The 27,883-nt window shown below is 48.6% G+C and overlaps 3 protein-coding genes; all 3 read left to right on the top strand.

The window, feature by feature from the left end:
- Nucleotides 1–631: 631 nt before the first annotated feature.
- On the top strand, nucleotides 632–5,215 carry GSTUM_00003998001 (uncharacterized protein; the record flags this gene model as incomplete). Its single annotated transcript, XM_002835161.1, has 1 exon — nucleotides 632–5,215. One exon carries the CDS (start codon nucleotides 632–634, stop codon nucleotides 5,213–5,215), a length of 4,584 nt encoding a protein of 1,527 aa, XP_002835207.1.
- A 1,228-nt stretch (nucleotides 5,216–6,443) lies between these two features.
- Nucleotides 6,444–7,448, top strand: GSTUM_00003997001 (uncharacterized protein). XM_002835160.2 has 2 exons: nucleotides 6,444–7,061; nucleotides 7,140–7,448. The coding sequence occupies exons 1-2, from the start codon at nucleotides 6,709–6,711 to the stop codon at nucleotides 7,354–7,356; spliced, it is 570 nt and encodes a 189-aa protein (XP_002835206.1). The 5' UTR covers nucleotides 6,444–6,708; the 3' UTR covers nucleotides 7,357–7,448.
- A 6,748-nt stretch (nucleotides 7,449–14,196) lies between these two features.
- Nucleotides 14,197–17,473, top strand: GSTUM_00003996001 (uncharacterized protein). XM_002835159.2 has 7 exons: nucleotides 14,197–14,348; nucleotides 14,469–14,498; nucleotides 14,583–15,025; nucleotides 15,119–15,730; nucleotides 15,806–16,147; nucleotides 16,204–16,885; nucleotides 16,939–17,473. The coding sequence occupies exons 3-7, from the start codon at nucleotides 14,662–14,664 to the stop codon at nucleotides 17,072–17,074; spliced, it is 2,136 nt and encodes a 711-aa protein (XP_002835205.1). The 5' UTR covers nucleotides 14,197–14,348; nucleotides 14,469–14,498; nucleotides 14,583–14,661; the 3' UTR covers nucleotides 17,075–17,473.
- Nucleotides 17,474–27,883: the final 10,410 nt, after the last annotated feature.

Genomic DNA, 27,883 nt, shown 5'->3' with positions numbered 1-27,883 from the left:
CCTCCACAGAACCGCTAACTGGCCCGGCCGCTATAAATGTCAGGCCTTGGCAACGAGCACCCTTGGAACCTCTAACCATTAGTAGCACTGGGCTTTGGAAAATGCGGAGTTCTGAGCCGTTGTCTCCGCGATCAGAGGTCTCAATTGAGATCTGCCTATCCCCATCTATTAAGGAATTCTCGCCAAATCCCGGCCAAACTGTACCGTTCCTGTGGAGCCCGCAGCCGGTTCCCCCACAAATCCTACAGGCCGGCAAACTCTGGAGCTACCATCCATTGGCATCGAAACCACCAATCGGCTCCCCTGCCGCCATCGCCACGAGACCGCGTCAAAGTATATCCCTTGCCCCTCTGAGGATTTACACCACCAGGCTCTGGTGCAAACCATGCTCACACCCGACATATAATGAAGGCGGATTGTGGACCAATCGCAAAGGATTCAGGCCGAAGAGCATAATCGCACCAAGACTCTCAATTGTAGCCCCAAAGTCAAATAGAAAGTCAAAAAGGGTAACATTTGTCGAGGAGGTAGTTACAGGTCAGTTCTTATTTATCGGTGGGAACTCTCAGTCGCTGATGTCACAATAGTCGAGCCTACCGGTTTCTTCGGAAAACTTAAAAAGCTGTGGGGAATGCAAGAGACGGTTTCGGTCAAGGAAATTGTCGAAGTTCCAATCGCAAAACCCGCAGAACAAATAAAGATCCAGGCTCAAAGCACTCCAAAAGAGCAAGGGAAACCGATTGCAGATATCCTTCAAGAGATCACCTTAAAATATCAGAATAGAGCGCTTCCAGAGCTCCCAACTAGGGTGGATCAGCCATCGCAGGGGATCAAGACACTCTGGTCGAAGAATGACATTGAGGCGCGGAGAGAATCAGCTGTCCCAACTTCTAAAACCAATGGGATGTGGACTATCCCATCACCAAAAGTTGCCCTACGGGAAAACGAATTCAAAGATAACATTTCGGCGGTTCACATTCAGCGGAGGGCCCCGATCTTCTCGGACCTCACTTCCACGCAGCTCTGGGAAAGCCCGAATCTGGAAGTTCACGTTGAACCCGATAAGACCGCCAATGTGTCGGTAAACCTCTGGTCCCCCGCTCACAAAGTTCACCCCCCTCCAAAAGCTGTGATTCCTGATGAGTTTGGTGTTCTCGATACTGAGGCCGCGAATACTTCTCCTTCTCCTGAGTCCACTGCTGGACTCTGGAAGCCGTCCTTGGGTTTGCTATCAGGTGAGAATTCAGGCACTGAGGAATTCACCCGTCTTTGGCCTTCTTCAAACACACTAGTCTCTAAAGATCAAACCAAGCTCTCCCGCCCAACGAGATCCTTGCCATTAGCCCTATCAGCCATAAGCTCAGCCGGCCTTTGGGCCCCGCCCACCAAAGCCTCCCACGGACGAGGACTTTGGACCGCGCCCGAGAAAATTAGCGGCCTCTGGCCTCAAGGAGAGCGGGTTCAGAAGTCGTCTCTAGGTAATCTTTGGCCATCTGCATCCCCACTACCTGCCATCGGAAACTCAGTAATTCTGCCCCACCCCTCACCTCGCCCATTAGGATCTGCTTTCCTATCTTTTGAATCCACCGGGCTTTGGAAAATGACTGCTGAGGGGTCAACAGTATCTGGCTTGTGGTCCATGCCAATTGGGCGGAAGGGGCTGTGGCCTGAGGGCGAGACCGAGAGGCCCGCACGCATCGGAAATCTCTGGACTTCTCCCTCTGCTCAATTCGAGATTGTCCGAAGGACCAATATCAAGTTGGTCACGACAAATGATAACAATGATAGCGAGAGGGTTGTGCATAAGAGGACCGTAGTTGACACTATCGCCGATGTTACAGGTAGTATGTGGACTCCACAGGAGGGAAAGCCTGCGCAATCATCTGGATGGCTTTTGAGACAACAAGAAATCGTGGCCCCCCCTGCCGAATGTGCCGAATATATACCGGTAATAGGTTCGCCTGCTTCGAGTACACGTAGACTACCGGAGTTTGTTCAAGGAGAGCCGGTTGATTTTGCATCTGCAGAACGCGCTTTGTGGACCCAGGTCCCGACTATTGTAACTTCACAAACCTCTAGCGGTCTTTGGAGATATCAACCCAAGACCTTGCAGTCTGCAAACCGAATTCCTAGGACTAACATGAACAATTCTAACAGCATGCGAAAACCCCACCGATCAAGATACCACATCCTTGCACCAGCCAGAGGTTTTCTATGGAAAAAGGAATTAGCCGACAAGTCACACCCACTACTTTGGGCGCCATTTTCAAGAGAGAATGGCTTATGGAACGGCAAAGGGAGCACAGCAACCCTCACCGAGATCGCGCTCTTGCGGGATGCTGGCTCCTTATGGACTCAGCACGGTAATTATGTGAAACCAATCTTCGATAACCATCCGCTGGTTTCCTTTCGCTCAAAAAGACAACCATCAACATGCCCGTTGGAGTCAGTCCACGGCACTCTCTGGATATCGCCTATTTCGAGCGTTGCAAACCACGAAAAAAGTGATTCTATCCGGGGATTATGGGGTTTTAAGTGGGGTGTCGATCAGGAAATATCGGGGGTCCCATCTCCTGCCACATTGGCCCAAGAGGAAGAATCACCTGTAAGTCCGATCCAAGAACATAAGCATAACTTTCTCTGGCAACCGCGCGACGGGCCAACTCAGCCGGCACATTCGCCAATGCCCCCTGTCACACTATCGAAAAGCAATAAGCGACATGATTCCCCGCTTTTCTTGGCCCTGCCACCAGTAACAGGCTCTTTGTGGACTCCCCCTTCAAAATCAAACCCATGTCCGCCTAGATTATGGACACCGTCATCCGTGACCTTAAAGGGACTTTGGTCTTTCAATAACAAAACTCCCTCTCTCGCTATCCTCACCCGAAAAAACGATCCCCTTTGGTCTAAACATAACGCTCCAGAGTCAATCTTCTCCACTTTAGCCACCGAATCTCGACGCGCACCCCCAACAAGGCCTGACGTTACAGTTTCCATGGCAGGACCACTCTGGACATCTTCTCCCGTTGAAATTCAACCGCAATTATGGAGGCCATTGAAGAAAACAGACGAGAGGCTTTGGACCGCTGAAGGAACTACTTCCCCCCTTTCCCAGATCGCTAATCCAAAGGTTGAGAGAACACCATTGTGGAGCAAGGAAAATAGTATTGTTGCACCCATCTTTTCTGATCTATCCCTCGTCTCGCTTCGAAGCAAGAGAGATATCTTCACCAAAACTTTGCCCGCTGTTAAAGAGGGCCTTTGGACGAAGCGAATCGATCTCCCTGAGGTTTCGCGAGATACTACGGGATTATGGGGAACAACCGAGGAACTGCCAAAAATGGAGGCTGCCTCTAGACGTGCCCCCATGCTCTGGAATAAAGAGGGTATCACGGCCCCCATCTTCGCTCATTTACCTGCCGATTCAGCACGATCAAAGAAGGATACTTCTTCAATCGTTCTCCCAGTATTCACCGAGCCTATGTGGAAAAAGGAAGCTGTACTTAGAGCAAAGCCAGAGCTGTGGAAGCCCGCACCGAAACCTACCGGGCTATGGGATGCGAATGCGAAGACTAAAACTTTGGCACAAATGTCATTTGAGAAGAAGGCGAAGGGTTCGCCTCTATGGAAGAAGGAAGGGGCCCGTAGGACAACTAACGCTGTGCCGATAAGAACAAATACTGCGGTACGATTACCGGATAAAGCTGCTCTTCCTAAGATGGTTGGAGGCCTATGGAAACCGAAGATTGCAGTCAAACCGTTTCCACAACTTTGGACACGCAGGAGGTCAATGAGGGTGGAGAAGCAGCCTGTGGGCGTTCTCTTGTGGACGCGAGAGACGGCATTAAGAACCACAGAAGCTACCCCTGAGCGAACGAAGGTCTCCTTTATCCCTTCGGATAGCCCTCTATCTAAGGTATCCGGAAATCTCTGGCAAAAGAAGACGCCTGAAGGGCCGAGAGGGTTGTGGAAAAAACCTATCAAAACTATACCATCCGCTATCCGACCCTCGGTTCCCCTATGGTCTCGAGAAAAGGCTTCAAGACGAACAGCTGCTGTTCCTGAACGCCTTGCCCTTGTTCCGAAAAAGTCTCTCCTTGTTCAAGCTGACCCCCCGAAGGCCTCGGGTACTTTATGGGAGCCGAAGGCCAAGGCCGCTCCTAAGGGCCTTTGGGTTAAGCCTGCAGTTATCGCGACCAAGCCTACCGCCATTCGTACCGTCCTATGGACTGCAGCTTCAGCTTCCCGCACAACCTCTGCCGCGCCTGTACGAAGTGCTGTTCCAAAGAGAGTCATCGAAGAGCCCCTACCTATGGTCTCTGGTAACATGTGGCAGAAGAAGTCTCCCAAGAAATCAAAGGGACTTTGGAAGCGTGAGATCAAGACAGTTGGGACCTTCCGGAAGACTGTAAACACTCCGCTTTGGTCGAGGGAAGGTGCAGCACGCACTACAACCGCTGTTCCTGAGCGCGCTCCATTTGTGCCAAAACCTACCTCTACAAAACCGTTGGAGCCCGCAATTGGAGATTTGTGGCAGCCTTCACTCACTGAAAAAGAAGTTATCACGCTCTGGAAACAGAAGCCCGTAGTCTGTAGGGTGGGTGTTTGGAACGCAGAAGGAACAACCCCCTCGCTAGCGGAGCTCGCTGCGAAGTACACCTTATGGCAACGGAGATCTATTCTAACAGCACGTGGTGCAAGCGGGGATATTTCTGGCAATCGATCTTCATTCATCCAGAGGAAGTTAACCATGGACCCAATTCATCTAGATACCTCTCAAAGCGGTCTCTGGAAACCAACGGGGGGCTCTGCCGACGATGATGACACTTCATGGATGATCACTAACACTCCGCCTACGGGGACTTTAAGTCGTGCATCTACACTTTCTGACATGAGCGAAATTTCGCCAACCGCCTCGGCAGTTGACGTATACGAGCCTAGGATCAGGTCTCATTCCAACAATCCCAGCATTTCCTCCACTAGCGGGCTCTGGCGACCGTTCTCCAATAGCTCATCGTCTAGGAAGGCGGGGCTGTGGTCAAATGATGAGACTTCAGCGCCCTTTGTGGATTTAATTGGTGACATTAGGACCGAGAGGATTCCTTTGCCCACACAGAGGGAAAGGCCACTCGAGACCTTTGATAGCTCTCATAATTTGTGGCAGCCGGAGATCTTGTGTGATTCGAAGGTAAAAACATCCTCGGGCGCTAGATAGTTCCATATCTAACGGAGTTACTCTAGACAATACGATCGAACTCTGACGCGTCCGAGTATTGCACTGGGGGCTCGGTTTCTGAATTATCAGATGACTCTTTCTATTCGGCTATGGGTGCACACAGCGAGCATGGTGGTGAGGAGAACGTCCCTTCAAATGTATTTGTTGGTCAATTCCGAAGAGACAACTACATGATTCGTGAGTTCTACAACTATCTCCGTTTCCGGATCTTAGCACTAACAACCTGCAGACAGTCAAGCACCCGAGCAGAAACTAGCGGAGGATTCCCCATTTGCAAGCCATTTGAGAATCCCCTCACTCAGGCGCAAACTCCGACCAGCAGAAGAGAGGAAGGGGCGGAACACAGGTGTAACTGAGGGGCAGATTTCCGAAGCAGGGGCGACGGAGAAGGTTGTGGCTCCGGGTGCAGGATATCTTTGGAGTAAGGGAACTGTTTGAAGCTATTTAATGTTTGGGTAGCATGGCGTGGATTGATCTAACGCATAGCACGGATAACTGCGGTATCATAAGTTGTCTTCTTTTCCGTCCATTATTTATATCTTTATTTCCCTCTTCTCTCCTTTATTCCTGTATTAACTATCTCTGTAAAGATAATGGAAAGCAGCATTAGGTTATGTTTATTAATAATGAGCGTCTTATGTGTCACAATTCGCATATATACTTCCAGATGAAAGTATACCGTGGCGCACGCGCGTCTGTGCCAAGAACGGCACCATACACGAATAAGCCAATTAATGAAATATACTCGTAACACACGATTTAATTGTTTCCAGATTCTATGGGAGGCTAAATTGCGCTTCCAGTGTCGGAAGTCACGGACAGTAGATCGGAGGTTGAAGATAAGGTAATATCAAGAGTATATGAAACGGTATTCTTTGAGGAAAGAAAGAATTTCTTGCGTCCTCGAGATGATGGATAAACCTGAAATTGACCTACTTATAGTAACCAGCAATGTCTAACTTATATACACCAACATGACTCTTATCATTTCCAAAATCCCAATGTCCCAGGTAGTAGCACGGTATGGCGGGTGTCGTGATACATATACCCATGCTTTCCATCACATTGAAGTCATACATCCGACTTCTAGCCCAACCATGACCCGAGTGACATTCAGTGAGAACCTTGGTTACCCGACTTTAAGCACTCACCACAATCCTCACTGACTGCAAAAACTCACCCCGACATCCTACCCCCAACAGTCCGAGTAAGTCCCTCTCCTCACCCACAGCCCCCGGCTAATCCCCCCAGTGCCCCGCCGCTCCCGACAAACCACAAGCGACGACGGTTGGACCAACATCCCCGCCAGACACAAACCCCCCAAAACCCCTTCAGAGCACCAAAAACGAACCTCCCTCTCCTACGCATTTCAACAACAAGCTTCCCCCATCACCCCGGAGCAAATAACCTCCCATCTGAGCCCGTACACACAAACACTCCTCAAGTCCACGCTATGGGCGCAAATTCGCAACATGCTTTTTCCGCGGGCACGGGAGTTGAATAGACTGGTTGTTTTTGGCCTGGGCAGTTTTTCGGGGCTTACCGCTTCATCAACGTATTACCAGTTTGCACTCGTGCGAGAGGTAGCGGAACTGCTGAAGATTAGGAAGGGGGAGGTATACTTTCAGGATCCACTGTTTACAGAGTGGGACAGGGCTTTTCTAGAGGGTGTTGGAAGTGTGGTTGAAGTTGGGTCGGGGGAAGAGGTGGTACAGGAGGGGACGGTGGTTGTGGCGGTCCATTTGGAGTATGGGGTTCTTGAGGGGGTTCTTGAGGGAAGACCGGGGGTGGCGGTGTGTAATGATCTGGGGCACTTTTTAGATATGTGAGTGACCGATCCTCCTCCGTCGGTTTTTCGGGGGCTTTTCCCAAGGGGGGCGGTGCTAATGGCAAGGGTGGATAGGAGGATCGGTGGGGAAGTGGAGTGGGTGAGGGCTTTTTTGGAGGGTGTTGAAGGGGAAGTTTTGAAGTGGGATATCGGCAGCGGGGGGGCATTTAATCACTCGGCGGTTTACTGGAGGAAGGGGGCGGAAGATTGCCGGGAGGTTGAAAGTGATAAAGTGGATGGTGAGAATGCGGTTGAAGCCGTTATTGAGAACATTGGGTCTGTTAATACATAATTGCTGCTCCTGGGTTTTTGCTCAGGGGTGGCTCACCTTCACTCGTGGGGAATTATCTGCTATCATAATATTATATCAGAGGTTTGTTTGTACATGGTTGGTATCATAACTCGTGACGTCCAACTCCGAAATCGGGTGAAATGCCCCGAGCGAGATTCTCATAAGCCATGAGTAGTGTAGCACTCCTCCGCTATGCCCTTACCTGTGTATTGTATGACATGGTTTCTCTTCCCTCGAGGGAGCACGCCCCTACAATGCGTTTTTAATAATGTAATAAAATATAATATCCTAAACCTTAATCTTAGCCTTAAATGAAAAGACCCAAAAACGCTCAGGATAAGTATCATACCTATTCTCGTGATGGGATTACATGAATACCTAATCTACGCAGCGCAGTGACCAATATCTCAAGAACTAATTATCCCCCGTGCTATTAGTAGGATCCCGGGGGTTCGATTCCATCCGCGAGTTACCATTGAGCGGTTCATCAAGTGGGACTATCATAGAAAAACAAATCCTATGATACCCCATAGTGAGTGGGAGATTGAAACCTTAGCCCTCCTCAATAAGGCTATGGGGCAAACCAATTCTAACGGGGGGATATGATAGTATGATACGACAGAAACCGACTCTGGACCGCACGCTAGGGGTGAGATCCGTCATCGGTGGGATAGCAAGCAAGAGAGTATCATAATATAAAAAAAAAATATTATAATAATGTCATGTTAATAATATAATACCGTTATTACTATGGTGAAGCGCACTTAGAGAGGGCACCATATAATACTCGTGGTGTGTTTTAATAATATTATATAAAAAAGAGTTGTTCCGCCCCTGATTTGGAAACAAGCGACGGCGAATCCTGGAGGCCATACAGACTCTGGCACAAAACATGACTGAACTGGTCCGTGAGGGTGGACATCTAAGATACCACTAACCCCCCTCCTTCCCCATTGCCCGCCATGAAACCTCGCTGTACAGTCGTGTCTGAAAAGTCTACGTACTGTACCCCTGCTTGGCAACACCGCAACCAATGATTACCTCAACATCACCCCCTACCATGGCACCACCACACTCCCAAACCCTCAGAGAAGACCAGAAAAGGGAAATCTATGCCCTCTATAAACATACTGATATGGGGTATGGTAAATTTTCAAAGCTTATGAACCTCTCCAAGTTAACTGTTTCAATAGTAGTCAAAAATGCGAAATCTAGAGATGAAAACACCCATAATGCCCCCAGATCTGGTAGACCAACCAAGATTACTGATGCTAAAAGGGAATTAATTCTTGATATTATTGATGCTGAGCCTTATTTAGCCCTAAGAGACATTACTCAAAAAGCCAATATTGGACTTAGAAAAGATACTGTTAGCAAGATATCCAAAGAAGCTGGATTTAAGCTTGGGATACCTAGGAAAAAGCCTTTTTGGAGGAAAGGACAGAAGGAGAAGAGAAAGGAGTTTGCTAGAGTGAGGAGGAACTGGACAAGAGCTTGGAAATGGGTGGTTTTTGTGGATGAAGCCACAATTGAATATGATCCAAATCCAGTGAGAAGAAAGGTCAGACTTAGACCAGGTGAAAAGTTGGAAGAAAAGAACTTAAAGCCAAGCTTTAAGTCAGGGCACACCAACATAGGTGTATATGCTGCAATGATGCATGGAGGGAGGACTGAGCTCATTCTTGTGAGGAAGAGGACTGAGGAGGAAAGGACCAGCAAAAGAGACAGACTTGGTCTCAATTCCCACCAATATGCAACTGAGATTCACCAACCCTACCTCATCCCCTTCATAGAAGCCATAGACAGAGCTCCTCAAACTATCTATATGGCTGCTGATAATGTATCATGGTATAATGGAGCAGAAAACAAAAAATTGCAAGAGGACTGTGGATATCAAAGATTGGCTTGGCCTCCCAACTCACCAGATCTCAATCCTATTGAGAATGCCTGGGCAATTCTCAAAAGAGCACTCAGAAAGCGATTCTCCAAGATTGAGAGAAGGCCCCATAGTGCTGCTGAATTATTTCAGGCAGCAAAGGAAGAGTGGGACCTCATTCCCCAGGGGACATTTGATGGATGGATTTAGAGGATGCCTGAGAGACTTCAGGCTGTATTAGATGCAGATGGAAGCCATACAAAATGGTAGCATTGGGAAACTGTTTTTTTCTATTTCTACTATTATCTATTTTAAAATTGTACTCATATCTATTTTTTGTTGTGGTCAATATCATTATTTGTAGTGGTAGTGCCGTTGCCTTGAGGGGTACGTAGACTTTTCAGACACGACTGTACTTCCCTCCCCCCCTCAAAAAAAAAAAAAAAAAAAAAAAACGCTGGGCTCGAGCGGCTACTAGGAATAGAAGATATAATGCCCGTTCAATAGTTGAAATGAAGTCCAGGCCCCTGCTAGAACCTGCCTAAACCCTAGCTATCACAGGATCTCGTACAGTAATATGTTATCACAAGAGATCACTCGCCTCCTGGTCATTGGTAAGTCGCATTGCGATATGATGCTAGTACCGTACCCATGACGGCCAGCTTGAAATTCGGACACAACTCCCAGAGGGGGAGATCCAGGTAGAAGAGAGATATTTTAGCACTTGATCAACTCGGTGTATAGGCTTGTTTTATAAAGACGACCTTGAGCAGCTCGGACAGGCATTGATAATTTGCTGGTTTGTTGTGAGGAAGCCGGCCACTGATGGCTATAGTTGTGACAGTTCATCGGGTTTACCATGGGAAGCGTTTTAGTTCAAGGTTATGTCGACCGTCTGAGTGGCCGTGGGGTTTCGTCTACTATATAAACTGATATCATATTCCCTCTCCATGCTCCTCACACGAGAAATGGCCCGGGAGCTGGAAGAGGCGCCTCCCATCAAAGAGAGCCCTTTATCGAGGTTTTCTTCCTTGCGCCATATCTACCTATTATGGTTGTCGCTCGGGGGGTTTGGCTAGAGGCTCGAGCCCGGGTAGGTTACGATCCGAGTCGGGGCGACCCCAGGCAAACTTGGTCAAAGTCGGGGCGCGGAGCGAAGGGGCAGGAAGAAGTATCATACAAGTGCCAGGGATAATGTTTTCGCACAGTTAATTTAGGTTAACCCGCCAAATAATCCCTGTCCCGTACGAAAACATCTCCCCCCCCCTGGCACTTGTAACGTTAGGTGGGGGATCATCTTTCTCGACACCGTTGCGGTAACAAGATAATTATTATTATTATGATATTGGTTAGAGAGTTGGACTCGTGATACTCGGGGATCCGAAAAATGTTCCTTCGGGGTAGCTGTGAGGGTACTATGGAATAATTAGTTCTGCTGAATACATTTTAATTACAATTGTTAAAAAAAAATCTGCCCTTTGTCCATCTTCTTTCTCTAACATTTCACCCACTGTCTCAAGGACCCTTGGAAAAAATTGCCTGCCCCGCCCCGACCTCCATCCACCCAGTATCTCGTTATTCAATCTCCCAATCTCCAACCTCTCCATAGTCCAACTAGCACGTTCTCCTGATCACCGATATCCCGTTTGGTACCCACAAATCACAGTGATACTAAAGAACTAAAACAGGTCAATTCAGGTATAGTACCAAACCGACCACAGGAACACAGAACACCAGTCTTCTCTAACATTGAATGCTTGGAAGTGAGATTCCCCGGCAGTGAGCTCATAAAACAGAAGTCTTGCGAATCTCGAGAGTGGAGTTGGAAAAGCGGGGGGATGATCATGAGGGGGGCTTAGCATTGTTTCCTCCTAATCCCTTCTAGTGGATCTACCAATAGTAAGAAGTCTCCACTCTCTAGAAGCCCAGGAAAACTCGAAAACTCGGCGGGAATTGTCACAACCGCACAGAAATCGCGCCCAAATATTCCTAACCGGAGTGTTCCGCTACCAGCCCTACAATCGAAATTCCACGAGATGGAGCCAAAAATAATCTAGTCTTTTTGGCAATTGGTATATGCGGTGTGGTAGAAAGTCCTGATGCTGTGGTTCGGTTTGGGATAGTTGCGCCCATGGTAATTTTACATGCCCATCGCACAAGCAGACCTCTGGGTGGCGCAAAACACCGTGATGTGATGTTTGCTCTATTCTAAGATTGAGGGAATTCTCTCCCTAAGAGAGATTCCGAGTTTTTCGGTGGCGGTACCGGCAAGATATTCTTGGGGTGAGTAAGTGTCATGGTGAAGAGAACGCTATCTGACCATCGTTTATGGTTATAAAGCGTTTATATGTTTGCGCCCGATTTAAACATGGCCTACTAATCTAAACTGCACTCAGGCTAGAGCCGGGCCCTAAAAAGCATAATCCGGTCTGAAGACACGAAAAACGTGTGCAGCCCTATTTTCTTGCTAACAGTCTCCCATACACCCACCATCCAAACTTCTAAGACCACCTCTAAAGCCCCATCACACGATCAAGCACGACAACCCTTCACTGCCTATCGCATCCGACAGATAACAGTCTTACAACACAAGTGATCCTAGCGTTGCCGTACATCACACACTCCGAGTACGCAAATACCGTCTTTCGAACAAGTGCAGAAAATGTCCACCGCCGGTACACAGTGCACCGCCTCCAGCCACCACCTCAACCACAAGAAACCCCTCCTGCCCGGCCCCCGAATAAAAACACCCCAGAACACGGTCCTCACGCATGCTCACTCGTTCAGCCGTACCAGCGAAACGAAAGAAGGAGGGTAAAATGGGAAAAGCAACCACTCAGCCACTCTGCAGGGTATCATTAAGAAGGCTTCTAAACAGCACTTCACCACAGGTACTTTGGGCAAGTCTGCGCATCACTCCGTGAGGCTATTGGTAGGAGCGAAGTTTAGCGATTGAGCAAGATGGCGAGTGAGAGGTTGTGACTCGCTCTAGTAGGTGGGGTTAGATATTTTGATGTTGGGGCATCCCTGCTATCAGGTCTTTATCAACCGGGCACTCGCGCCGGTAGACTACTTGGGAAGGAAGGAAGTTGTCCCCAGCCAGATGGAGCAAAGGCCCCGCATCCAGATCAATCCACGAAAGGATTCTCGCATCTTTACTCCAGTAATTCACCCAGAACCGAGCAAGTCAAAAAATAATATCACATCATAGAGCGTAGCACAAGGTGCAAGACTCGCAGTACGAAGCTCTCCATTCGAGTACCGGTACTTGTGCCGTAGTTGCGATGCAGGACGAAGGAAAAGGAAAAAAAAAACCGGTACGCTCCAGGAAAATAGGCAAGAGCTTCCATAAACCGAGCCTGAATAGGCCAATACTCTGACCATCACCACCACCACCCCCGGATGTCGCCGGGTGGTCTAAACCCTTACGGTCTCATACAAGTTAAAAAAAGGTTATGCTTTTATTCGAATATAATTCGGTGCACACCTCCAGAATACACCTCCACAATGACCGTACCGCGCTGTGCTCCTCTTCACCGCGCCAGCGTTCGAGTCGTGGGGCTTTGGTGGGGATATTGTGTTTTCCGAAAGTTTTGATCCCGCCAGTCCCAAACGAATATAGTTGTTTGTCGAATTCATAAAAGGCAGAACGCCACTTTTTAGGTGGATAAAACTTGGCTCATAAAGATGGCTTCCAGACCCCGAGAGCCAGCGGCCTGTCGAGAGGGCTGGTGGATGGATTTTTGCTCCGAGCTCCCGAGCCCACTTGTAAAAACATAGGGTTGGGAATGGATTGAACCAATTGATTGATGGATTGGTTGATTCGTGACAGATCGCGATCTGCAGCCACTTTTTATTCTTGTTTTATCTTTCGGCCTTCTTCACAGAGAGCCCATACCTCCTCGAGCACGGTGTGCTGTCTGTACTGTACTGAGTTGTCTTCAGCCGCATGAGATGGATTACCATACGGTACCGTACCAGTGACAGTACGGTACTCGACTCGAGTGCAAGGAAAAAAATTCGACCTTGGGGTTTTTTCTAAAAATATTCCTCACGTGATGGGTGAATTCGTTACAAGTACTGTACGAGTACTAGTACGAGTACTCGAGCACCGTATGGTACTTGTATCATAGATTTTTTCTTTTTCTTGACCCTCTTTCCTCATCCTCCTTTCGAGGAGGAGTGTTACGCTTTTAGGGTGTCATGATTGATGCTGCCTCCCCGGATTTCCCGAGGTTTGGGGTGGGTGGGGAGGGGAGGGGAGGGATAAATAGTGAGTTCCGAGTGCATTGGACGGGGGCTGGGATGGGATCGAAGAGTTTTTGAGAAGTGTGTGGGGGCAGAAATGAAGCTTTTCAGAAGGTAGTGAGTGATAGTCCCTGCTGTATGGTTGCAACGAGTACGGTAAGTCTCTACCCCTGTGAATGGGAGGGCTTTTATGATATTGTCATACCGGTGCAAATTATTTTTTAGTCTTCTTGCGGGGCTGGGGACGAAGGGACAAAGGAATAGACAGACGGGGTTGGATCAATCGATCTGTTTCCCTCATTTACAATATTAATTTGTTATTTTTCTCGGCTTCTGACGCGTGGTTGGGGGTTTCTCGGTTCGAGGATTCCCTCCTTCAGAAAAGAAAAGAAAAGGGAATTACCGGGCCGTAGTGTATCCTAGCACTATACTCGTACTCGAGTACTTGTAGTTCCAGTACGACGAGTACGGGCAGAAGTTCGTGCTCCAGCATCTCTTTGGGCGGCCCGGTTGTCCTGAGCAACCGTCTATCCTCCAAAATTCGAGCTGGATGCCCTCCCGCATAAACAACCAGGATACTATACAAACTCGAGCATCTCTGAGAGGCGAGCTCTCTCAACCTCTCTGCTCCCTCCCTCTCCCTCTCCCCCTCCATCCCCATCTCTATTTCTCCCAATTCTCTTTACCATCCTCCTTCATCCTCATTCTCCCTACACACATTTTTGTGCATCTCTATACTATTCTATACCCAATTTGTCACTCTCCCCATAATATTAATCGTACAAGCATCTCCACTCCGCATAAACACTCTCCCCCGCTTAATTTCTCCTGGTCTGTTGTCTCGTATTTCTGAGAGATCCCGTAGATTGTAAGTCATTGCTCGTGTGCTCTGAGCACAAACTGATTCCCTGCCCCAAATTACCATAATTTTGCTAGCCTCACTCATGTCACCTCACTCATGACACTAACGAAAAAAAAATCGCCTCAGCTCCAACACGTCCGACCCGCCCCTTTGGAGGTAAGCGCAAGGGGGAACCAAAAAGGCCCCCCTTTCCGAATCACGAAAAGCTCAAAGTGGAATAACCCCCTGCCGGTACATCAGGTGCTACTAGGGAAAAGGGAAGGAAATACCCGCGATCCTTAGGCTATAAACGAAAAGGGGGGGTTACGCGGTCCACAAAATGTCGAACCTTCAACGAAACTTTTCCTTCCAGGCACACGACGACAATCCGGCCTACCATCCCCTCAATTCTCCTAGCGACTCTCCCCAGCAAACATCAATGGCTCAAAATTCGCAGCCATTCACTGGCGACAATCTAGAGAGATTGGATGATAGGAGTAGCCCGCACAGCGGAGTTCCCGCTGAGCGTTGGGAAGGACACCCTGCAGATTCCACCGATAGAGCTCCGGACGAAGGGTATAGGCATGGCGTGGAAGGCGAGAATGAGTACTCCGGAGCGTGGTCGAATCGCGGCCAGCAATCTGCCTCTCGGAATCCGTCGCCAGTGACTGCTGCCGAAGGGGGGGGACCCGCAAACAATGGAGGTGAGAATAACATTGAAACCAGCAATGCTGCGTTACTCTATCCCAACCCCTCTGAGAATGACCCCCGATTAACACCCACTGGCGAGCACCAAGAAGACGAGGGGTACCTGGGCCCGGAACTAGGATACGCGCAAGGTAACCGCCGATCAGGCTACTTTACCAGAGAAGGAGATCAGTATGACAATTTGAATTCATCGCAGCGAGGTTTGGTGACGCCTGGATCTACATCACCACCACTATATCCGCCATCAGCCTCTTCACCTTTTTCTCAGGCACCGCTGATAGGCGGAACATCAGCTCCCGCGCCTCCAGCGCATGGACTCGGCGCTCTGGAGAATAGGTCCAGTGATAGGGTGTTGTCTACCCCTGTCGGTGGTCACTATACAGATAATCCGTACAACCGCTATTCGACCACGTGGGATCCGGTATTAAGCTCAACGCAGGTACAGGTCGACGGCAACGCCGATACCTATGTATTAAGCGACGACGAGGAGGAGGCGCATCGACGTGGAGCCGCAGCAGCAACGGGTGCTGCAGGTGGAGGTGTGTTGGCCGCTTTAAGTTCTAGGGTTGGCCGACCGGCTCCCAGCCATGTCTCCCCTGGTGCTGCTGGCGCGGCCGGGGCTGGGGGCGGGGGAAGCGGGGTCATTGAGAGGGGCGGCCTATTGGGAGGAAGCGATGGGGGGTCAGGAAATCTTAATAATGGTAGGGCCGAGATCTTGACTCTTTCTCAAAACACTAAAACCCTATTAATACTAATGGCGGGTGGTAATAATGCAGAGAAAGTTGCGCAATCCGAATGGCTACGATCACAGACGAAGTCGAAGAAAAAGCTCCGGTGGATCATTGGCCTCATACTAATCGTCTTCATCCTCGGCGCGGCAGGAGGCATATCTGCGGGAGTAGTCTTGTCTAAGAAGAACTCTGGGGGCTCCTCCTCGCCATCTACGCGGGAAGCGAGTGGGGGTGGAGGGTCTGGACTTTCCGGAGAAGAGGATATCAAGCAGAATGGCGATTTGAACAGGGACTCGCCGGAAATCAAAACTCTCATGTCAAACACCAGGTTTAAGAAGGTTTTCCATGGGATGGACTACACTCCTCTCAACGCGGTCTACCCTGACTGTACTTCTCCACTGTGGTCTACTTGGAGATCATCCGATTATGCTGACATGCTTTAGGCATCGGAAACCCCCCAACCCAGAACAACATCACCCGCGATATCGCCATCATGTCCCAGTTGACCGATAAGCTGCGCCTCTACGGCACCGACTGCAACCAGACAGAAATGGTCCTCCACGCAATAGACATGCTAAAGGTCGACATGAAGATCTGGCTCGGTGTCTGGCTAGACAAGAACACGACAACCAACACGCGCCAACTTGGCCACCTCTACAAACTTTTGGACACTTATCACTCGGACCGTTTCGAAGGTATTGCCGTAGGCAACGAAGTCCTCTTTCGAAAAGAGCTCACCGAGACCGAGCTCTTTGGAATCATAGACGACGTACGGCACAACCTCACATCGTTGAATATAAAACTCCCAGTGGGGACTTCAGACCTTGGATCGAACTGGAAGTCAACTATGGTATCTAGTGTCGACGTACTCATGGCGAACGTACACCCGTTCTTTGCCGGTGTAGTTGTAGAGAAAGCTGCGAACTGGACGTATAACTTCTTCCAGCAGAACGACGTAATCCTGACGGCAAACCTCGCCACAAAACCCCGCGTCATGATCAGTGAAGTTGGGTGGCCCAGCGGCGGTGGTAACGACTCTGGAAGCGTTGCGGGTATTTCCGAAATGAATAGGTTTATGAAGGACTTTTTGTGTACGGAAAATAGTCGGGGGACGGAATACTTTTGGTATGCTCTTTTTCAACTTCTTTTACGTGAATGGGACTAATATGAAGGGATAGGTTCTCTGCCTTTGACGAGCCCTGGAAAATACGATACAACGAACCGGAACTCGGCAAAGAATGGGAGGACAAGTGGGGGCTTATGGACGTGAACCGGAATTTGAAGGATGGGTTGGTGATTCCGGATTGCAAGTAATCCACTTTTCTCCTTCCTCACTCTCACAATATTCCACCTACTTTGGTTTGGTTGCTTTTGGAGTGGGTAGGTGGGGGTCTGCACAGATGGCTTGGAAACTTACCATGCCGAAAATGCTTATTTTTCATCAAGTACTATTCTTGATTATTGTCCGGCGTTTTTGACTCTTTCATTCTGGGAACCTTTTTTCGAGCAGCGGTGTTTTTTCTCGTCGCCCTTTACTTTTAACTTTCATGAGGGGGAATTATTTCTTTGGGACTCGCTCAGTGGTCTAATTTTGGTTTCGATCTTGGTAAAGAGGGATAAATCTCATCTCTTGCTCTTTCTTCTAAAATGTATGGGGTGTGCTCCCCATTTTCCGTGTCGGTTTCTACCTATATATCTTCTGTCTGCTTGGGATGCATGTAGTCTAATGAGAGGATTTAAATATTATCCGGAATTATGTTTTATCATACAAAATTTTCAAGTTATCAAGTTGGAGTTTGGGCATAATTATCGTGGTGCATCACACATACTCACTCGAAAAGGTATTGGCCTTTACTGATATAATATTCCCAGTGGACACCCATATGTGTGGTACCATACGGCCACTGTTCTTGCAGGGCTGAAAACAGAGAAGCAGTTTAAGACGGTAAACGGTAGTTGGCAAGTAAAAACTGCCTTGCCTACTTTTATAGACATGGAAGAAGTAAGGTGGAAAACTTGTTGATTCGCAGAGGAGAGATGCCATCGCACACAAGTATCATACCCGGAGCAATGGCCACTCAGACTCACTCATAACATATCATATCAATATTATGATACAACAGTAAGTGGTTACCCATACCCTATGTTATAACCCCTAACACCTTTGTAGTATCGTATTAGATTCAAGCCTTAGTATCATATTCTAAATGCCCCCTCTACTTTTCCTGTATCATAAGCTTGGCAGGTTATTTTCTGGGTATGATAATTTAGTTTTTAGGGTAACTCTTAGCCGAGGGTTTCCCCTATTCTCCACCACATATGATACGATAGTATCATATCTTGTCTCCTTATCACAAAACTCCACCCGCGATTCAGAACGTGCGGGCAAACCATCCCTACCCTGGGCCCCCTTGATTGGCCCTTCCAATACAAGTATGATATCATACAACCCGAACGTTTCCTTTGGGTTTCGTGGATACATACGGGTTAATGGGCTATATAGTGGCTAGTCATACCGTAAGTAAGTTTTGCCGGGCCCTTGCTACAGAAATTTCGGAAGGGGATAAGACGTTTGAATGGACGTTTGAGTCGGGTTTGAGTCGGGTTTGGAGAAGGACGGTTATAGCATACAGACTGCTATAATGTCAAGAATATCCACTATCACACCCTAATATATTACCCCCTCCCTAGTGTTGGACGTCAATGGGGGTTACTTGGTTTCGGTTCTTTTTGGCGCGTTTTTGGAAAATCGATTTACGATACTTCCCCGTGAAATTTGGGGTATTCGTTCCAAATTTCTAGGGGAAATCATCAAATATGCTCAATTTGAGACAAATATCGCCAGTTCCAGGACCAGATACAGTACTGTGCAACGCAGCCTTGTATCATCCATCGACAGAAAACAGCCGCAAACAGAGCTTGCCGAAAACACGTATATTATTTCGAGACATCCTCGAAGCCTAGATCCTTACAACATTATGGTGAGGTCGGACACTATCGATACTCGAGTACACTTACCGCATCCCAACCCGGTTAACTTTTCCCCACCTTCGGTCGCACCTCACTTTTATGCACTTTCGAGTGGGGTGGGGTGTCGCGTAATTCGGAGATCTAGATCTAGTTCCCGCTGAATAAACATCTGGAGGTGGGGGTACGGGAATGCCGGTACAGAATGCCGGTACAAGTACCGTACTGGCACTTGGGGACTCTGCGGTTCCTGTTGGCCGGTTGTCTGGGATAGGTGCTGGATCTCACTCGCAAGCTACCGGGAGTGTGTCGTGGAGACGCGAGAGATTGGCTGTCGAGTGAGATCGGCTCCGGGATGTGCGGTGTAGGGTGTTCTGTGGGAGTCATGTGCAGGGACTTTTTGAGTTGAGATACTGTGAGACGATGATACTAGATAAAAGGAAACCCTCATTCTACTAAGCAGCCCCCAGCATTTTTTTTTTAAACACCACATGAGATCTTGCTTATTGGATAGGATAATTTAAGTAACTCTTGCTGCATGTCGACCTGCACCTGCCCCCCCGGAAAGTACTCGCGAAGCCCCACCATAAGGTCGGCATTATGCCCTGAACAAGTTATCACATGTCAAGAGTGTCGTGGTATCATACTTCTACGATATACCATACACTTGTGGATATACGATGCTGTCCAACTCCCGTCCTCCCCCCGGCCAAACCTGCCCTCTTCCATCATCAAGGTTCCTGCTATGACCGTTCCTTTAAACACAACCGAACCTTTTTGCCACCAACCAGTGATCAACATCCATAATTTCCGCTCTCATGAGAATGTAAAGCAATTATATAGCGATAAGTATAACTTAAACTATTATCCTTAAGCTCAGACAGAAAAAGTACGGTATTAGTTACTATCACACTGTGTGAAATACCTACTTTGTGCAGTGGTTAATGCGTCAAGAACCGGTTAACTCCAGCACACTTAGCAGGAGCCCAGGTGTTCAATTCCTGCTCACAAACAGAGTTATTGTTGAACAATCCACCCCGCAGGGCAGGAGAATTAACGAATCCTGCCCTGTGGGGACTGGGAGACTGAAGAGCCTTAGCTTTCCTCAATATGGCTATACGGCAAACCAGGCCTGCTATGGTACGGGGTGGCATAAAATCAGACTCTGGACCATGCACCACAAGGGTGAGGTCGCGATTGGCTGGGTAGCAGAAGGAAGACAGGAATCAAGAACAAGTTTTCCTTCTTAAGATTCCTCCTCCTCTGATTTGTGACAGTAGCTGTAAAAAAGTTTTAGGTACCCCGGTGCCCAGTGCGATGTGGTAAACACTGACAATTAACTTCTATCTTCCGCAGTCTTGTATATTAATTGCCCAACCAAAATATCCCCATAGCATACTACTTGTACTATACCACTATGATACTTTATTTATCAGTCACTCGGAATCCACATTCTGATTGTAACCCGAACTAACCTGAGCTTGCCACATCTTGCCACTCTTACCAAATACTTCATAATCCTATAGAGTTCAGGGTACGGCTACTACCACAGGAATGCTTCCGCAGATTGTGGAATGCTCCCAAGGTTGCTGTCATTCGAGACGGCAAATAAAACCAAGCACTGAGATTCCTACCCAGCTCTTTCATTCTACCTGTTCACCTAGTTTTTGGAATAGATATTATTGGCATGCCCCCGGACCATCGGGACCACGGCCCGAAATACGCTTTTGTGCCTCCGACCAAGTCAAAGACATTCACCTTTCCCCTCTTTCCTCTTCTGCGTCCTCCCCCACTTGGCGCAGCTGCACCCAGCATGCCATGGTTGCATCGCTACCCACCGGTGGTTGAGGGGTGCACTCATCAGATATGCTATATGGCCGGGTCCCACTTGTCTGATAGGTGTACAGTACTTATAATATCATAGATAGATAGTACAGTCTTCAGTGGGGCATGAAGAAAGCCGGCGGATGGCGAACGAGGGTACCTGGTGGGCCAAAAACGATTCATCAAAGTAGGGTATCATACCAAAAAATACCTGCTATCGTACCGATCCTTGTTCCACCCCCAATTTTCGTCGTGCTTCCGTTGGATACTACGGGCCGAGGATGCGGGTCCAGCTGCTCGGGGGCACGGGACAGTCAGTGAGATCGTGGGCAGAGTAGCCCCTTGTACGGCACTATGGTTTGTGTCGGGAGGATAAGGACAGAGTGCCGTACAGTATGATACCGTAAGAATTGGAACAATCGAACCTCACATTGAGATGTCCGGAACCCCCCTGACAAAAACTTACCCTCGGTCCCAGTCTGGGACCAATAAAAAAGAAAAAAATATATATATATAGCAGATCTTACTAGGAGAGGCGGCTCCAGCGTCCTAGTGCGAGTTTCAATTAGTTCCAGCTCTTACAGCACTATACCTCGACGGTTTCGATAGCACTGGAGCACAGGTATTGTACTCGTATTTCTCAACCACGATGTGTCTCCCCCCCCATTCGTAGTAGTAAGTAAATTTATCAGTTTTTTTCCCCTCAGAAGCAGTGCTCGAGTATAGTGCATAAGTAGTGCACGACTAGCAGGAGATTTAACTACATAGGGAATTTGTTGAGTAGATACACGAAGTCGCCGGTTTTATGCCATGAACTTGGAACCCGACATACCGAAACCTAGACATCCTCTTGAAGACTTGCCTTGGCTGTTTCTTCCTTAACCTGTAGGAAGATTGATGGCTGCTCGGAGATGATGCCGGCGTATACTTGGGCGCAAGTCGGGTTACCGTGCACAGAAAACGAAAGATACAGCAAAATCCAACGCCTGTTGTACTATAACTTAGTCTGCGCGCAAGTACATCGTACATGAAGGCTAATAATAGCTGCTCTAGTTGACTCGGAAAGGCATCTTTGAGTGAATTTGATGATGTTGAACTTTCTTGCCACTCATTTACGCAATCTTAATAGTCTCTGATACTAGTTGCACGCTAGTTGCACACTGCTAATAATACAGCAGCTAGGCTCTACGATAGAAAGCAGTTGTGAGATAGTCTCTCATTCCTATTTATAGCTTGGCAGCTGGCCGAGCCAATGGATTGATTCACTGGCTTATTCCCATCGGCTCCAGCTTCAGGCACCCGACCATGACTTCATTCGCCCAAGTTTTGTCAGAACTCCAACTCTTGTGAGATGACATCTTCAACCGTTTCAACCCACTACCGATATGTTCCGGTGTTTCGGTTTTATCGCAGTAGAAATTCGGGAACGTATTAGACCGGGAACTGGGCCAGACCTCGTAATGCGAATCTTGTTCAAATCCTCATTGAGAGGGAGGAAAAAAATGGTAATCAAACATCCGGACTCGAGTCAGAGAAGGACTAATCTAAAATACTGCGCTATAAAGAAGATCTACTACCTTTCCAAAAAATACCCCCCTAGCAGCTTATTAGACGTCAATTGGGATTTCCGGATTTCCGCTCGTTCGGCCAATCCGTTGCCCCGGCTGACCTCACTCCTCAGTCCGCCAATTATGGTAGATGAATGGTTGGGTAAGTTCAACATAGGGAGATGGGTGTTGGGAAAATGAGGCCGATGGAGGCGTTTCTTGCATAATCTTGCGGACCCGGAGACAATAGGCAATTCACTCTATTCTGAGGTGGCTTCTATTCTGGCGCGGCCCCTGACTGCCGCTGGTTGCACGATATCGGTTGGGGAGTGGGCGCGACATTATGGCGTATCTCACAGAAGGCGAGCCGTTGGATGTTTGCACTCTTTTCTCACTAACTATGGATACTTGACGTTGTCGGAGAATACAAGATTCCCACTGGAAGGTACTCGAGCACGGTACTGTGCAAATATCTCTCTCGGGTCGAGGAAAAGTGCATTATAGCTAAGGGTCCCTAAGCCTTGGATGGCATTGGCAATCCGGGCAAAACCCCGCTAGAGTAGGTTTCCCATCTACAAACGACTTGTAGCTTATGGTTCCGATCTTTGATATGTCCGAAATACTTTTGGGGGTATGATAGTATATTATGACACTCTAAAGTACTCAAAGCTTGTTGGCGGGTGGTCCACGCCATTGGCTGTTCGATTGAAGGAAAAAGAACCCATCCTGAACCGAGTTTTATCCAGCGTTTGAGGACCCCTGGTTATGAATGGAATACACATAGCAGTTAACTGAGAAGGTTAAAAACAAAAACTAGATACCTATCGATCAACCCCCCCGCTCAAGCCGCTTCAACTCATATCCTAGTTTCGCAAGACGCCCATCCAGCTCAGAGAGCTTCTCCGGAAGGTCGGTTGGGATGGCGACCTCGGTGGTAGTGACTATCCCCACAGGAAGCACTGAACTCACTGTGATTGTTTTCGTCACATCAACGGTGATGGTGACCGGAACATGGACTGTCTTAGCTGGCGGGTTTCTTGGGTGTTTTGTGATTGTTACGGTGACAGTGTGTGTTACTGTTACCCCGTTCGCCTCCGGCCCGAATCCGGCGATCATCTGGTTAAGAGCAGGAGGCTCCCGGGATTCTGACCAAAGATGCTTGATGATCGGCCGGGGGGGCTGCTCAGTGTAACCCTGGGAAAGGGGTTCGTGATAGGGCTGTTTGTGTCCAGGGAATCCTCTAGGAATATCGTAGCCATCAAGATAGGGGGCCACTATCGGACCAAGGGGAGGGCCCATGAAATCTGGTTGAGCCACGTGTATCTGCCCTCCATGTCCTATCCCCCCGAACGGCCCGGCTCCACCGTATCCAGCCCCTGGTGGGGTTCCCAAGGAACGTTTCCTTACTTTCGTACCCTAGAATCATCTCAGCCATATCCCGATAGATCAGAGAAGCAGCAGATCATTACCTCTGGTAAAGCCAATTCACCAATCTCTTCCCCCGGGAGATGGATATTCACACAACCACTTCTGGCCCTTTTTCCAGAAGGGTCCACGAACACATGACCCCTCCCTCCTCGGTTATGATAGGAGGATTGGTCATATGCGGCACCACTGCCGGACAATTCGGGGTCCGGGGGAGTCGGTGTCCAGTAATTGTTGCAGACCGAGCCCTCAAGTTGCGGGTATGTAAGGGTGAATTCATCGATGAGATTCCTACGAATTTCCTGTGCCAAAGGACCCTGGCGAGACTCTGGCTCGAGGAAAGGCACCGGGAGCGTTATGCGCTCCTCTCTCTCACGTGGTGAAGAGTCTTCGAAGCTGCATGGTTGGCCATGGTTGACCCGGGAGCCCGGCTCAAATTGGGGATGGTGCGGATAGCCATAAAGCTCCTGAGCCTCCGGATCTATGGGGACGGCGAGTGCTGAGGCAGAGAACATGATGGCTGGTAGCAGCACCAGCGAGAATCGATTTCGAACTCCGTATTGGTTGTGATAGAGCATTTGAGGAAATGCAACTCTCTTAAGCTGGTGTACCGGTTAGTAACAGCAAGCGGCGCCTTGTGGAAAGATATAGAACTCCTGGTCCATCAAATTTTACGGATTTGCTAATCTAGATGGTAATTAGAAATCGCTAATTCTAGGCTAAAACAGTTTGGAAATTGTTCAGAGCGAACCTGGGTCCTTGGCCCCTAAGAATTGTAGGTCTATATGGTCTATATATGGTCTGAGCTGTTTTGAGTCAATATCTGAACTGAGATCCTTTTGAGTATGACCCGCCGATTATCTAGACGGGATCATATAGGCTGGTCGACAGGTGCCGAGTGCTATCGGGTAGCAAGAGGTGCAAGCGAATCAGCTTTTTTCGTTCGGGCCACGTACGATATCTCCGAGGGAGGCGATGGTGCTCGCTGCCCTGTAGTGCTCCGCACCTTATCAACTAATCTAAATACAACCGATGGCCAGTGACTCTTGGTGCCGCTTTCAGAAACTCCTGTCACTCTTATATCGATGGTCCGGTTCAACAATTAACCCCGCCCTTAAGCCATATACAACCCAAATACACTACCATTACCCATCCAGCACCCACCGAGCCCGTGACCGCAAAGCAAAGGATACAAATAAACATCCCTCATTCACCCCCCACCACTACCACAACCAGCTATCCTTTCTTACAGGCGCAAAAAATGGTCCCCAGACAGCCCGCACTTCTCTACACACTGCTAATCTGGGCGGTAGCGTCTGTTGCGCTCCCACTAGACTCAGGACTCGACTTGGAGGGCATGAGCAACAAACTCCGCTCTGGCTCCGTCGCGATCGCAAATCCGTACCACCCATCAGACATGCGGAGGGAGCGCATCGTGAAGAAGAACGGAGTCATTGTGTATCTCGAGTCCGAACCGGGGCCCGACCCCGACCCCGAGAACCCTGATGAGGCGCTGGATGAGGTGCCTGTCCCTGTAGAGAAACCTAGGTATGTGGCTGGCTAGCGGGATCGTGTGCCGAGAGGTGACATGTCTAATGCATTAGACGGTAGGAGACGACCGAAGAAACCAAAGGGCATGGCGAAATTAGCTAAAAATCCGGAGACTGGTGGTTAGCTTGATCCCACTTGTTGAGTGCTATTGTCGACGGGGGATCGGGGGGTCTCATTGTATGTTATGGAAGCTATCGAGTCACTGGTTTATACATTCCTCAGAAGTAGCGCTAAAGATAAGAGCGTGGTGTGTCTGGGAGAGCGATGTGTTCTTAAGGGGCAGTAATAACTGAAGTGGTAATAATTGCTCGATAACCCCAAGACGAGTTTATATAGCTTAACGCGCCCCGGGGGTGTAGAGAGACCCCCCCCCACGTATTCCCAGGACCTATCCAGGGATAGCTAGATCCAACAGCTCCAACTTGGGCACATTTCCACTATGCCCTAGAATAAAAGCGACAAGCAATTCCGCTGAAACATTACCCCCCAACCAGTGAGCATTTTAAGAATACAATAGTGACGCTCTATGCAAATACCAGGAGATATATTTCCCGTAAAGGAACCGGATCTACGACGCCATTATGATACATAAGGAATAGAATGACCAAGCAGCGAGACCCCTGCACCTCCGACATGGAACTAAGCTTCGACCACCGCCATCGGGCAAGCCCGGGCCCAGCTCAATGCCATAGGATTCCAGAAATAAGTTGCACCTAAAAATATGCTATAGCCATTCAAGATCTAGTTGGTAGGGAGTATATATGATCTCTTGGATAATGGATTGCTCCTCAACCTGGCTTCTGATCCCTACTTCTGGGATTCCAAGGTACGATATACATGTCCAATGGGATGGGTGAGCAAGACGGTTATTGACAAGTTGGTCGAAAGAGACCATGGACGAGATAGATAGGGTTCTACCTAATAGCACTCATGGCATGATAATACCAATACCAGAGCACCGCATCACCGCATGATAGCGCCGGAAGCGTTGAGGGAGCGCCTGTATGGGGGAGAATGTGTGCGCTGGTGAGAACTAGGGCACGAACGTACGTATAGGATTATCATACTTGTAGAAGTCACCTCTTACGACATTTAAAGAGCCGTTATAGCTAGATAGAAAGCTTCGATGGAGAACGCACGCCACTATCATACATCTCCGACAGTTACCACAACCGGGCGGCTCTTTCCCACCCGTCCAGCACGCCATCTTTGACAAAGTGGATTCGCACTCCCGGGCGGAATCGTGACTTGCGTCTCGCCTGATGCTCGTCCGGCTGGCGAGATGGAATGATACGTACCATACATGTTTCAGCCTTCCAGAAGTGAAGGATGGTAACATGTTATGCAGGTTTCTCCTGGGTGAGTCGGGATTTGACATGATTGCGTAGGTAGTGGTAGAGGTAAGGTGGGTTATGATGCCATACAAATAACCGTTCCACCTTACGTTTCAAAATGGGGGAATGAAATGGGGGTTTGGAAAAGATGAATGGCGTCAACCCTTCCTTTTCCTGACAGCCAATCTATCATAACAGTTGCCATGTAAGTTAAGCATTATTGTCCAATAGAATAATTCTTTTTAAAATACTATATCAGATAATATATGTATGAAATCCCTAGAGCCCCGTTATCATTGGGCGGTCGTAGGTGGAGTATTGGAGGTGCGGATTCGAGGAGGAGGATTTGTATCCCAAGCATATTATCATAGAAAAATTTCTGTACGGGGCTCTAAGGTGAAGATCTTTCAATTGGCGATGAAAGGTTGACTGTTAATTCAAACATCTCACCTGGAAACAACCGTTTCAAAATGGAATGGTCCAGAATGGTAGCATTAGCATTGGAACCAAGCAGGCACTAAAAGGCTTCTGGAGATTTATACATCCAAGGACCAAAACCCAATTCTCACTTGCCCAAGTTTTTAAAACCGGGGGTTAAATGTGCCAAGACCGTGAAGCCGAAACAACCCACGCTCAGCAGATCACATGTGTAAAAAAAAAAAAAAGCTATATCATGCAAGAAGGATATCGGTGTCAGGTGAGGATAGACCAATTGACTGGCTTGTAAACCCTTGCCCGGTAACTGGGATGCAATACCCCACAGGAGTTCTGGAGAAGCGCTGGTACTCTATTGTATTGTCCTTCTTGCGATTGAGGACTTTGTTCGGAGCGTGCACAGTGGGGGAGAATCGAAGGAATAGGTATATCGAGGGAACGAATTAAATAGGGCGGCCTAGAAGGTACTCTCTGTTCTCCGCCATTAGCGCTCGGATAATGCGGTACATATGGCATCGTCACCAGCGATGCCGTGCCAGAAATCACAAGTATAAGGTGCTGCACAGTACAATATGGGAAAACGGCACTGTGCACGAAAAGCTCTATGCTGCCGAATGATTGATTATGTATGTATTCTCCGAAACCCAAGGCCGGGATCGCGGTCTAAGGCGTGAGTAGACCGTCGTTGACCCAGATATCATACCTCTTCTAACTTTTTTTTTTTTTTTTTTTTTCCCCGATCCCACAGCCCACTCATCTTCCCTCTCGATCCCTCTGTTTTTGACCCTAGGAAGTCTCACCCGGGCATTCTCGGTACGCGGCCACTACTGGCCTGGTAAGTTTACCGTTTGCATCGCATAGTATCGTAGGGCTACGAAAACCTACCGTGAAACCCTGCTCATCATCGAGTGAGACGATGTGACGCTCGAGTACTCATGAACCCCCCCCCCCGGGCATCCAGGCATGGCTACCCTGGAGTAGATTAGATCTTTGCGCCAGACCGGGGTCTCCGTCAGTGCCCTGCTAATCATCCCATCATA

Source organism: Tuber melanosporum, assembly GCF_000151645.1.
Source record: "Tuber melanosporum whole genome shotgun sequence assembly, scaffold_1, strain Mel28".
Classification (NCBI taxonomy): domain Eukaryota; kingdom Fungi; phylum Ascomycota; class Pezizomycetes; order Pezizales; family Tuberaceae; genus Tuber; species Tuber melanosporum.
This window is presented reverse-complemented; position numbering and strand designations above follow the sequence as displayed.